Raw genomic sequence first — 14530 nt, forward strand, 5'->3', positions numbered from 1 at the left:
ACACAGGAAAAGAGCAGATGGGAAGAAATCCCTTCAGGCTGCATCAAAATATCATTCACACATACTCCCTCACCCTCCATCTCCCACCCACACCCTTCCATGTATCACAGCATCATCCATACACAATCATTCTCCACCCACCCCTATCTTCTGTTTTCTCCCGTCCTTCCTCAAAAGACATTCCCCCTCTTTCCCAATGCCCCTTTTACCCCATCCATCCATCTCATCCTTGGTTGCCCCCTCATGTTCACTCCTTCCACCTCTGCCTTCCACACCTCTTTTACTAATCGTTCTTCACCCATTCTTTCCATGTGTCCAAACCATCCCAAATATATTATATATATATATATATATATATATATATATATATATATATATATATAATATATATATATATATATATATATATATATATATATATATATATATCCAGCCTGATAACCAACAGAGTAAAAGTACATATATATATATATATATGATAATGAAAAATTTACCCGGTTAACATCAATTAGTCCATGTTTCATGAACATGTCAAGGAGCTCGCCCTCCAGCTGGAGATACTCCTCAAAGTTTCCCACTAAGATGTCCGATACAGGCCTGAAGATTGGCAACCGGGCACTGAGGGAGTTGAGGGCAGACGAAATACCAGGCACATTTGCTATTGAACTGTCAACATCCTTCGTCACATTACTGACATCGACCTCCACTAGTAGGGCTGTTGCCTGCAGGAGGCTGTCAGAAATAATAGAGATAGTAGGTTGAATATATGTTAATATTGCATAAATTCATGAGTACAAATGTACACATACATACACATTTATACATATATACTGTGCATACATGCATGCATACATACATAGAAAAAACTTGAAAAGGAACAGTTTCCCACACAGAGCGATAAATACATGGAACAAATTAGACAACAAAACAGTATGTGCTAACACTATACAAGATTTTAAGATAAAACTTGATGCGGAGAGATACAAAGACGGGTCACCACGAGCATAGTTCCCCCCTCCCGTATATTACAACTAGGTAAATACAACTAGGTAAATACATATATACATACATATATACATACATATAGGTAAACGTCGACTTACGATGGCCGCGACTTACGATTGTTCGACTTTACGATGACGACGACGACGACGACGATATGATAATTTAACCCCTTCCATACGGTGCCGCACACGTAGGCGTCATGAGGAGCAAGTGGATTCGCGACGCTGCCATATCGGCGTCTTGATTATATTTATTGTAGCCGCCCCTGTGTTTTTACATTCTCTCAAATGTGCCCTAAATCCCATTCTCTGTGGTTTTCAAAATTCGCGGGTGAAAGAGAGAACGATCGATATAAACGGTGACTATATTTTATGATGCGAGTATTATTACGTCACGTCGTACGGCTGGCATTGGCTGCTGCCCGCGAGATTTAAGGCCCGTACTGAAAATACATATTATAGTGTTTGAATATGGTAAAAAGGATAAAAATAATTAAATAAACTACTGTACGTGTTTAATAGGCTATATTCAGTATCTCTGGTGGTTAATATACAGGTAGGCTAGGTACAGTGACCACGGAACAGAGTGGGGATCGACTTACGATGAGATCGTCTTACGATGGCTCTATCGAAACCTAATGCCATCGTAAGTCGACGTTTACCTGTATACAAACATACATATGCACATATTTAAAGTACATAGAGTACATGCAATAAATATTATCCCTTGTCTCTTTTCTCCTCTTATATTGCTTTTCTTGAAGTATACAATCAAAAAAGAAAAACAATTTCTACATTGCAGTGGATAACCCAAACAAAATGATAAGTGACCAGACAGGCACCTATCTGAAACTTCTATTGTTTTGTAATTTCGCATGTGTAGAATCCCAGCATTGCTTTTGACCCAAGTAGACAAGTGGCAGCGGTGTCACACCCAAGCATGATTATGAAAATGATATTGTAATCTCATGTAATATTATATGTATAAATTTATGTGGTTAAGATAAATTAACATTGTATTTTATCATTATGGTTAATGCATAATTATAAGTATATAGAGACATACTGAATGTAGAGAGGTACATTTTGCATGTATTGCAGGATTGCGGGCATGATTTACCTAGTGGTGTCAGAGCAGAAGGAGTAGGAGTTATGTTCTGAATGAACTGTGATTAGAATGTGTGGAAGGGCCCAAAGGACATTAACATATTCCTCAAGTGACGCCATGTCTGCACTAGTATATAAACAAACACCGAAGGGTGCACAAGATAGTAGACATGTAGTTCCCAAGAGATAGACATGTTCCCTTCTATATCAGCTCTTAGCCAATCATGGTCAAATCTCTTGATTTCTCCCATGTCTGCTCCAAGCCAATTGTGTTCAATGCCCGAGAAGAGGATTCCCTGAATGTGATGGAAAGCCCCATCGCCATCTTGTACTGGCCTGTTTGTCCAATCATACAATACACTAGCCTGAATAGAGCCTACTGGCTCTCTCCTGATGTTGGCTCATTGCTGACCTTTACAATGCCCCAGCCTGAACAGAGTATGTAGACTCTCTCCTATATTGGCTCCTAGCCAATTATGTCAGACGCCCCCAGCAATGGACTCTCCATATGTGACAGAAATCTCTGTCATCTAAATATCATTCTCCTTGTTGATCCTTTCCTACACATTGACAGAGGACTCTCATAAAGTGATTGTTACTCACAATCACTATCATAAGTACGAGAACAATTATCTAAAAGTGTATGTGCCCAGTAACTATCTTCAGTAATCAGTGTAATCAATTAATTAACAATTGAAATGTTATCCTCTCTGCTTCTCACACTTATAAACTAATAAGTGTGAGAAGCAGAGAGGATAACATTTCAATTGTTAAGTTTAATGTTTATAAATGAAAATTTAAATAATTATATAATTAATCATAATGATTTCAATACATGAATAAGATTTCATAATAAAATGATAAATGTTAAATGTTCATGTTTTTCCTCCTCCCTCTGAGGTAAAACCTTAAAAAGTGTCACATCATTCTCGCTAATTTAGGGAAACCGTAATTACTAAAGTAATTAGAGCCTAAGAGAGTGATATGATAGGTGGACAAGAATGATCCCCCATCTGTCAGGTGCTAAAATAGAAAGGGCAACAAATGGGTTTTAAATTAATGTGGGATGAGTGGAGGGCACTTTGACTCTGCCAACCTCTGTATATGAGAGAAAAAAACATGCTGGTATGTGTGTATATGATTCCTGAATGGTTTTTTTTTTTTTTTTTTTTTTTTTTTTTTTTTTGAGACACTAAAGAACAACTTATGACGACTGTCTCACCCACCTGGAGAGCTGCTGGAGAGCAGGTGAGGAGAGCAAGGACCAAAAGCATTCCTGGAGTTGGTCTGCGGCCACCTCATCCTCCATATACTCCAAGCTCAGTTTCACTACCTGTGGGAATTTATGCAAGTTCCTTGTAACATTTCCAGTTCAAGAATTAATCCTTGGGCATCTATACAGCCTTACTTCAACTGTATAAAATTGCCTGACAACAGCCTGTATAAACATATGTCGAATGTAGATGGCAAAGGTTGCCATGATAAATTCTCATTCTATTCTGGTTAAAGCCAGACAATTTTGAAAATAAGAGTATGGAATGTCTCAGTAGTGAAGGGGTTGAGACTATCCTTTTGCTAAGATAATGAAATCTAATTCTATCCTGGTTAACATCTGACAATTTATTCAGTGTAAGGATGTCACTGTGGCCAAAGAACTAAGAATTATCTGCTACTAAGCCCCTTATTAACCTCCCCAACCTGTTGCAAAAAGATCTAGATACTATTTTTGCATGAAGCCATGAATGAGAAATTAAGTCAAATACTGAAAAATGCAAAGTACTGGAAATTGGCAATAGCAGCAAAAGGCCATCCTTAAACCATTTCTTGGGAAGTGAACCCATTACAAAAGCAAAAGAGGAAAAAGACTTGAGATTCTTGATAAAAGACAAGCTGTCACCTGACAGGCATATCAGCAGGATTGTGGGAGAAACATACAGTCTATGGCAGAAGATCAAAGTGATGTTCCACTATATGGATGAAGAGATGATGAGCATTGCTCCTTTCCTGTATACTATAATTAGGTAAATACACCAACTGATTAGCCAGCAAATACATACAATTCTTTAAATAGATACATATACCAAGGGATTTTCCCTCCTTTGTTTTTTGGCTACCTCCCTTGTAAGGGGGAAAAAGCCTTTGGTGTATGTATGCATGTACAAGGGAGATAGTTAAAGTCAAAACCATAAATAAACTCCCACCCATTTTCCCCTCACACTCCACTCCCATTCACCACATTCATTTTTATTTTTCAAACAAAAATTAAAAACTAATTTGGTCGAGCATATTCTTATAGGCAGGAGGGGATGATCATTACTATTTCTTCTTACATCCCTATATAATCAATCATCAAAATGGCTCATTAATATTAGGTCAGACTATCATCAACAGCTCAAAATGACATCACATTCTGTCATCAAACAGTTCGACAATATGACATCATTGTATACCATCAAACATCTCATCATCAGCATTATTAATATTTCTGGATTTAGTTTACAGAGGGGCCAAGAGGAATAATCTTGATTTTGCAAAATAAGTTATTCCATGTTACTCATTGGTCTAAAGGTCATGATGCTTACCTGTTGTGCCACAAGCCCAGCCAGGTGGATGTTCTCACGACAAGTGACACTGATCCGGCCTTCTTTAAACTGTGAGAAAAGATAAAGATTTTAAATATAAAATATATATATATATATATATATATATATATATATATATATATATATATATATATATATATATATATATATATATATATATATATATATATATAAAGGGATAGATAAATAAATTGATGAATTATAGAAAATTAACCATTTACTTTGTAAAAAGCCAGCTCTGACTTCTCAAAGGAACACTTTCATATTTTTTGTTCCTATAAAACATGTGTTTCAGTAGATTTGTGTTAATACAACACATTTGAAAGATGTACATTTTAAACAAGCTATACCTTTGAGGACCTACGGTAGTTATAAAACTGTCTTGATTAGATGAATTCAAATAAAACATTAACATCTTCATACAGAATGACTCAAGGATCTACCTTTAGGTAACTATCACTGGAAAACTTTACTCCCCACAGAGGGACACCAAAGTCTCAATAGGACTTTTTTTTCCATCTGTTCCCCCACATGCAAGGTGGATTGGCATGACAGCCTCTGTCAGAGTTCGGAGATTTAAGATCATATGACCTGATGTCATGAGTCAAATGTTTGCACCTTTGTCCCACTTGAGCACCACACTTGTTATACATGTATATCTTACCTCCTGCATTTCCCTTCTGTCCTGTGACCAGTCGAACTTTTGGTTTAGGGCCGTGACTAGCTCTGAGAGGTCGAGAGTTTTAGCTTCGCAGGCCAGCTGCTTGAACTGGGGCCAGCGGGTCAGCTGACGCCGAGCCATGCCAAGCCACAACCTAGCTTCAGCCTGAAATGCCCGTCTGGCAGGGAAGAAAGTAGAATGAAATCATCAGACTGGAAGGGTGTTCAAGAACTCACACTTTCACGTGTACGAACTTGTGCCAATAATATTACTTGTCTATGTTAATGACATGATGGAAGGAACAACAAACTATGTCAACATGTTTGGACATGATGCAAAAATCATGAGAGGAGTGAAAAGTGGGGAGGATAGTAGAATATTTCAAAAAGATCTAGATACTATTTTTGCATACACCCTAGAATGGGAAATAAAGCTGAAAAATGCAAAGTACTGGAAATGTGCATTAGTAGCAAAACGCCATCTTCAAACTATTTATTGGGAAGTGAACCTATTACAAAACCAAAAGAAGAGAAAGACTTGGGAGTCTTGATTAAAGACAACCTGTTACCTGACAGACATATCAGCAGGATTGTGGGAGAAACATACAGACTACTGCAGAAGATTAAAGTGGCATTCCACTATATGGATGAAGAGATGATGAAAAAACTCATCAAAACCCTGATCCGGCCAAGACTGGAATATGTGTGAGTAGTATGGTCCCCACTCAGAGTGAAGGATATAAACAAGATTGAGAGAGTACAAAGGGCAGCAACCAAACTGGTCCCCAGCCTGGGAGACAAACCACATGAGGAGAGACTAAAAGCACTGGGTCTGCCAACTCTGAAGTAGCGAAGAGAAAGCGGTGCCATGATTGCAGTATTCAGGACACTAAAGGGGATAGATTGCACTGACATAGGAGATCTTCCGATTAAAGATGTGAGGGCTTTAAGAGGTCATGGGAGTAAATTAAGAGAAACCACATGTCAGAAGGATGTAAAGAAATACACTTTTCCATATACATGTATATATATGACATGGACGAGGACGTGAACTGTTACATGAGCTTCTTTGCTGACAACACCAAACTGTTAAGGAAAGTAGAAGCTGATAAGGACTGTGAAGCACTGCAAGAAGACCTAAATAGGGTATGGAACTGGAGTCAGAAATGGGAAGTGGACTTTAATACTAAGAAGTGTAGCATAATGGAGTTTGGAAAAAGCAAAAACAGAATATCAGGAAAATATACAATTGGAAACAAGGAAGTAAAGAAAGTAGGATCCGAAAAAGATTTGGGAGTAATTATCACGAATGACTTGTCCTATGATAACAACAATCGACCTGACCTCTCACCTCTAACCTGACCCCCACAAGTTGCGATGCTCGCTCGTGACCCCGATTTCTACGTGAGGTCGGAGTTAGCGGACGTTGTGTCGCATCTCATTGTGTGTATTTACCTAGTTGTATTTACCTAGTTGTATTTTACGGGAAGGGGAGCTATGCTCGTGGGGTCCCGTCTTCATATCTCATTTTATCTAAACTATTTTTAAATTCATGTATTGTTTTTGCACACACCACTTTCTCATCTAACTTGTTCCAACTGTCTATTACTCTGTGAGGAAAGCTGTTCTTTTTCAAATCTCTTCTATAGCTGTCTTTTTTTATTTTCTTTCCGTGTCCTCTTGTATTTCTGTCATCCCATTTTATCAGATTCTCTCTATCAGTAATTTCTATGCCTTTCATGATTCTGTAAATAGCTATCAAATCTCCTCTCTCTCTTCTTTGCTCTAGTGTCTGTAGTTTAAGTTTTTGTAGTCTCTCTTCATATGATAGTTTTGAGAGTGTTGGTGCCAGTTTTGTGATTGCTCTTTGTATTCTTTCAAGTTTTTTTATACATTTTTTTGTACTTGGTGACCATATCGTTGCTGCATATTCCAATCTTGGTCTTATCAGGGTGATTAGGATTTTCCTCACCATTTCTTCATCCAGGTATGTAAATGCCACTTTGATTGTTCTTATTAAATTATAAGTTTCTCCAAAAATCTTATTTATATGTTTCTCAGGTGACATATTATTCATAACAATGACTCCCAGGTCCTTCTCATTTTCTACTTTTTTTATTCCTTCTTCTCCCAAATTATATGATCCTGTTATTCTGTTTTTGCTTTTTCCAAATTCCATTATACTACACTTTTTTGTATTGAACTCCATCTCCCACTTCCTACTCCATTCTTGTACTTTATTTAGATCTCTCTGTAGTGATTCACAATCTTCTTCAGTTTTCACTCTTTTCAGTAGTTTTGCATCATCTGCAAAGAAGCTCATATAGCTTTCAATTCCTTCATCCATATCATTAATATATATAGCAAACATTATTGGGGCCAGAACTGTTCCCTGCGGGACACCGCTTATTACTTCATTCCATTTTGAGTGCTGATCTCTTATCACTACTCTCATTTTTCTTTCTTGCAAAAAGTCTTCCATCCAATTTAGCAATTTACCTTGTATTCCTCCTTCATATTCTAATTTCTTAAGCAACTTCTTATGTGGTACTTTGTCAAAAGCTTTTTTTAGGTCTAGAAATGCACAATCAGCCCATCCATCTCTTTCTTGTATTATATCTATTAGCCTTGAATAGAAACATATTAAATTGGTGACGCATGATCGTCCTTGTCTGAATCCAAATTGCCTTGGATTTAGTGCGTTGTTTTTTTCCAAGTATTTTACCCATCTACTTTTGATAATTCTTTCACAAATTTTTGCTATTGTACTTGTTAGAGAGACTGGTCTATAGTTGGTAGGTTCTTCTTTATTTCCTCCTTTATATATAGGTACTATATTTGCTTTTTTCCAATCTTCTGGAACTTTTCCTTCTTTTAAGGAACGGCTTATTATGCTATGTATTTTGTCTGCCAGTTCATTCCTGCATTCTTTCAGAATCCAGTTTGCTATTTCATCTGGCCCATGCGATTTTCTGACATCAAAATTACCCAAGTGTGTCAATATTTCATTCTTTGTTACTTCTATTTCTTCCATAGGGGGGACTTTTTCTTTCCACTCAATCTCTTCAGGTTGTATATTTTCCCTTGTAAACACCGATTTAAAATGTTTGTTCATAATTTCTGCCATTTCCATTTCCTCAGTGTATTCAACTCCTCCTTGTCTTAATTTCTCCAAGTCTTGTTTGTTTTTCAGTTTATTGTTTACAAATCTGTAGAATAGTTTTGGTTGATCTTTACACTTTTCTATAACATCTTTTTCATATTTTCTTTTTTCCTCTCTGCACTTTTGTACATATTCATTTCTATAACCAGTATATATTTTCCATTTTTCAGGTCTTCTGTCTTTTTTCCATCTGGTCCAGGCTTTGTCTCTTTTGTCTTTTAACTCCCTACAACTTTTGTTGTACCAGCATTTTACATATTCTTTTTCTTGTTTTTGTCTTGGGACATACTTTTCCACTCCTTTTTTGTAAATTTTTGTCAAAATATTCCATTTCTCTTCCACTGATGTTTCTTCTTTGTATATTTCTTCCCAGTTTTCTTGTTGGAAGAATTCTCTTATTTTATCAAAGTTTGTTTTTTCATACATCATTCTTCCTCTTCTATATTGTTCATTTCTTTTCATATATTTTTCTTCATTAAGTTCCAGTTCAATCAATATGTGGTCACTTTTACCTATTGGTGTTTTATATTCAATCTTGTCCACTATTCTAGGTTCAGATGTAATTATTAAGTCTAGCCTCGATGGTTCTTCTTCATTTCTATACCTAGTGTTCTCTTGTATCCATTGTGTCATTGAATGGTCAGTAATCATCTCAAGTAGAGCATTTCCCCATGAGTCATCACCACTCTTTACTGTCATTTCTTCCCAGCAGATTTCTTTGCAATTAAAGTCGCCCATCATAACTATTCTTCCTCCGTCTTCCATTATTTTAATTAATGCTATCTTTGTGTCCTCTAACATACTTTTATATTCACTCTCCTCCCATGAGGCTGTTTTCGGAGGCACATAATTGATCACAAATTTTCTGCTCTTCTTATCTCTGTCTTCCACTTCTATCATAATCATCTCTACTGTATTCTTTCCATATATGACACCTTTCACGTTTATATCCTTCTTAGTCAGGAACATAACTCCACCCCCTTGCTTTTTCTCTCTGTTTCTAATCCAATAATTGTATGCATCATGTCCTACACTGTTGGGTGGTAGTGGGCCTTTTAATTTTGTTTCTACAATTCCCATTATGTCCGGTTCTTTTTCTTTCAAATAATCATTCAGCTCATTCAATCCTGTTATTAATCCATCTATATTTGTGTAAGACACTCTTAGTTTTCTGCCACTTCCATTGTGTTCTCTGTTTCCCTTATGTTTTTCTTTTGTATGTCGAACTTCCTTAGTTTCATGTTCACTACTCTCCAATAGAATCTCTCTTTCTCTGACTCCGTTCTGTTCTCGTTTTTTGCCTTAGCTTCCAGTCTTTTCTGCTTTTCTTCCTCTCTTTCCTCTTTATTCATTTCTCTTTTTATCCATATCTTTTTGTATTGTTCACTTGTTGCTAGTTTCCCTGTTTTGGATAAGATATTCTCTGCCGTTGTTTGTGACTTGAATTTAATCTTAATTGGTCTGGTCTTGTCTGTGCTATACTTTCCGAGTCTAAATTTCTCTTCGATTTGTTTCATAATTTCTGGTTCATCTTCCTGAACTGATTCTAGTAATTGGCTTACTTTTTCATTTTCCTCTTTGATTCTTGTGGTTCTATCTGTGTTGTGTTTCTCTTCCATTCCTAATATAATTATACATTTCTTCTTGTCTGCTAAATCCCTTACTATATTCTCCTTTTGTCTCATCACTTTAATAACTGAGTCTTCAGTATGTTCTTTCAATTGCTGTTTGACTATGTCAGTGAATGAAACCTTATTTCCTTCTTGGGTTTTCTTCCAATTTTTACTTTCTTTAGCTATCGTTTCTCTGTTTTCTTTACTATTCTTCTTCAATTCCTCATTCTCCACCTTTACCTCTCTTAACTGTCTTTTTAGGTCTTCTATTTCATCAGTTAAGTTTTTATTCGCCTTTTCCAGTTCTTCCAATCTTTCAACCCTTTGTAAAATGGTGTTCATATGACCTAACCTACTCTCCAAGTCCTCGATCACCTTATCAACCTTCTTCTCTAGTCTTGTCAGTCGGGGGGGGTTTGTGTCCCCCCCACTCTCTTTAAATCCCTTGAAAATATTCTCATCACTTTCTACTGTATTGTTCCTATCTATACTTCTAATCTTTACATTCTTATTAGACATTCCGTCGTCCTCCAGCTCGTCTTGTGGTCGTTTGTTTACTTTACGGCGGTCTGTTTGGACCAAGTCCTCTACTTCCTCATTACCTTCCATTTTCCCAGCAATCCCTCCCCTTCTCCTCTTTCCTTACTTTCCCACTACCCCACGAGCAATTTCCCCCCACCCTGTAAATACAAAAAGGCACTTCTCTTTGCGTTGGGATCCACAATCTGCACTTTTCTTCAGAACGTTCTTCAAGCCGTCCGTTCGTTGAAAGTGTGTGTGTGTATATATGTATTTACCTAGTTGTATTTACCTAGTTGTATTTTACGGGAAGGGGAGCTATGCTCGTGGGGTCCCGTCTTCATATCTCATTTTATCTAAACTATTTTTAAATTCATGTATTGTTTTTGCACACACCACTTTCTCATCTAACTTGTTCCAACTGTCTATTACTCTGTGAGGAAAGCTGTTCTTTTTCAAATCTCTTCTATAGCTGTCTTTTTTTATTTTCTTTCCGTGTCCTCTTGTATTTCTGTCATCCCATTTTATCAGATTCTCTCTATCAGTAATTTCTATGCCTTTCATGATTCTGTAAATAGCTATCAAATCTCCTCTCTCTCTTCTTTGCTCTAGTGTCTGTAGTTTAAGTTTTGCTAGTCTCTCTTCATATGATAGTTTTGAGAGTGTTGGTGCCAGTTTTGTGATTGCTCTTTGTATTCTTTCAAGTTTTTTTATACATTTTTTTGTACTTGGTGACCATATCGTTGCTGCATATTCCAATCTTGGTCTTATCAGGGTGATTAGGATTTTCCTCACCATTTCTTCATCCAGGTATGTAAATGCCACTTTGATTGTTCTTATTAAATTATAAGTTTCTCCAAAAATCTTATTTATATGTTTCTCAGGTGACATATTATTCATAACAATGACTCCCAGGTCCTTCTCATTTTCTACTTTTTTTATTCCTTCTTCTCCCAAATTATATGATCCTGTTATTCTGTTTTTTGCTTTTTCCAAATTCCATTATACTACACTTTTTTGTATTGAACTCCATCTCCCACTTCCTACTCCATTCTTGTACTTTATTTAGATCTCTCTGTAGTGATTCACAATCTTCTTCAGTTTTCACTCTTTTCAGTAGTTTTGCATCATCTGCAAAGAAGCTCATATAGCTTTCAATTCCTTCATCCATATCATTAATATACAGTATATAGCAAACATTATTGGGGCCAGAACTGTTCCCTGCGGGACACCGCTTATTACTTCATTCCATTTTGAGTGCTGATCTCTTATCACTACTCTCATTTTTCTTTCTTGCAAAAAGTCTTCCATCCAATTTAGCAATTTACCTTGTATTCCTCCTTCATATTCTAATTTCTTAAGCAACTTCTTATGTGGTACTTTGTCAAAAGCTTTTTTTAGGTCTAGAAATGCACAATCAGCCCATCCATCTCTTTCTTGTATTATATCTATTAGCCTTGAATAGAAACATATTAAATTGGTGACGCATGATCGTCCTTGTCTGAATCCAAATTGCCTTGGATTTAGTGCGTTGTTTTTTTCCAAGTATTTTACCCATCTACTTTTGATAATTCTTTCACAAATTTTTGCTATTGTACTTGTTAGAGAGACTGGTCTATAGTTGGTAGGTTCTTCTTTATTTCCTCCTTTATATATAGGTACTATATTTGCTTTTTTCCAATCTTCTGGAACTTTTCCTTCTTTTAAGGAACTGCTTATTATGCTATGTATTTTGTCTGCCAGTTCATTCCTGCATTCTTTCAGAATCCAGTTTGCTATTTCATCTGGCCCATGCGATTTTCTGACATCAAAATTACCCAAGTGTGTCAATATTTCATTCTTTGTTACTTCTATTTCTTCCATAGGGGGGACTTTTTCTTTCCACTCAATCTCTTCAGGTTGTATATTTCCCCTTGTAAACACTGATTTAAAATGTTTGTTCATAATTTCTGCCATTTCCATTTCCTCAGTGTATTCAACTCCTCCTTGTCTTAATTTCTCCAAGTCTTGTTTGTTTTTCAGTTTATTGTTTACAAATCTGTAGAATAGTTTTGGTTGATCTTTACACTTTTCTATAACATCTTTTTCATATTTTCTTTTTTCCTCTCTGCACTTTTGTACATATTCATTTCTATAACCAGTATATATTTTCCATTTTTCAGGTCTTCTGTCTTTTTTTCCATCTGGTCCAGGCTTTGTCTCTTTTGTCTTTTAACTCCCTACAACTTTTGTTGTACCAGCATTTTACATATTCTTTTTCTTGTTTTTGTCTTGGGACATACTTTTCCACTCCTTTTTTGTAAATTTTTGTCAAAATATTCCATTTCTCTTCCACTGATGTTTCTTCTTTGTATATTTCTTCCCAGTTTTCTTGTTGGAAGAATTCTCTTATTTTATCAAAGTTTGTTTTTTCATACATCATTCTTCCTCTTCTATATTGTTCATTTCTTTTCATATATTTTTCTTCATTAAGTTCCAGTTCAATCAATATGTGGTCACTTTTACCTATTGGTGTTTTATATTCAATCTTGTCCACTATTCTAGGTTCAGATGTAATTATTAAGTCTAGCCTCGATGGTTCTTCTTCATTTCTATACCTAGTGTTCTCTTGTATCCATTGTGTCATTGAATGGTCAGTAATCATCTCAAGTAGAGCATTTCCCCATGAGTCATCACCACTCTTTACTGTCATTTCTTCCCAGCAGATTTCTTTGCAATTAAAGTCGCCCATCATAACTATTCTTCCTCCGTCTTCCATTATTTTAATTAATGCTATCTTTGTGTCCTCTAACATACTTTTATATTCACTCTCCTCCCATGAGGCTGTTTTCGGAGGCACATAATTGATCACAAATTTTCTGCTCTTCTTATCTCTGTCTTCCACTTCTATCATAATCATCTCTACTGTATTCTTTCCATATATGACACCTTTCACGTTTATATCCTTCTTAGTCAGGAACATAACTCCACCCCCTTGCTTTTTCTCTCTGTTTCTAATCCAATAATTGTATGCATCATGTCCTACACTGTTGGGTGGTAGTGGGCCTTTTAATTTTGTTTCTACAATTCCCATTATGTCCGGTTCTTTTTCTTTCAAATAATCATTCAGCTCATTCAATCCTGTTATTAATCCATCTATATTTGTGTAAGACACTCTTAGTTTTCTGCCACTTCCATTGTGTTCTCTGTTTCCCTTATGTTTTTCTTTTGTATGTCGAACTTCCTTAGTTTCATGTTCACTACTCTCCAATAGAATCTCTCTTTCTCTGACTCCGTTCTGTTCTCGTTTTTTGCCTTAGCTTCCAGTCTTTTCTGCTTTTCTTCCTCTCTTTCCTCTTTATTCATTTCTCTTTTTATCCATATCTTTTTGTATTGTTCACTTGTTGCTAGTTTCCCTGTTTTGGATAAGATATTCTCTGCCGTTGTTTGTGACTTGAATTTAATCTTAATTGGTCTGGTCTTGTCTGTGCTATACTTTCCGAGTCTAAATTTCTCTTCGATTTGTTTCATAATTTCTGGTTCATCTTCCTGAACTGATTCTAGTAATTGGCTTACTTTTTCATTTTCCTCTTTGATTCTTGTGGTTCTATCTGTGTTGTGTTTCTCTTCCATTCCTAATATAATTATACATTTCTTCTTGTCTGCTAAATCCCTTACTATATTCTCCTTTTGTCTCATCACTTTAATAACTGAGTCTTCAGTATGTTCTTTCAATTGCTGTTTGACTATGTCAGTGAATGAAACCTTATTTCCTTCTTGGGTTTTCTTCCAATTTTTACTTTCTTTAGCTATCGTTTCTCTGTTTTCTTTACTATTCTTCTTCAATTCCTCATTCTCCACCTTTACCTCTCTTAACTGTCT

The 14530-nt window shown here is 36.1% G+C and overlaps 1 protein-coding gene across 1 annotated transcript in view; it reads right to left on the reverse strand.

Annotated features, from left to right (window-relative positions):
• The window catches only part of LOC143021347 (uncharacterized), a 172313-nt gene that overhangs the window by 57613 nt on the left and 100170 nt on the right, over positions 1–14530 (reverse strand). The window contains exons 44-47 of the mRNA XM_076178775.1: positions 5379–5553; positions 4694–4762; positions 3338–3444; positions 495–732 (exon numbers count right to left, since the gene is read on the reverse strand). Coding sequence (XP_076034890.1) covers positions 495–732; positions 3338–3444; positions 4694–4762; positions 5379–5553 — 589 coding nt within the window. The remainder of the gene's footprint in view (positions 1–494; positions 733–3337; positions 3445–4693; positions 4763–5378; positions 5554–14530) is intronic.

The sequence above is a fragment of the Oratosquilla oratoria genome, chromosome 42, assembly GCF_046742065.1.
Source record: "Oratosquilla oratoria isolate Oo_2021 chromosome 42, ASM4674206v1, whole genome shotgun sequence".
In the NCBI taxonomy this organism is placed as follows: Eukaryota; Metazoa; Arthropoda; class Malacostraca; order Stomatopoda; family Squillidae; genus Oratosquilla; species Oratosquilla oratoria.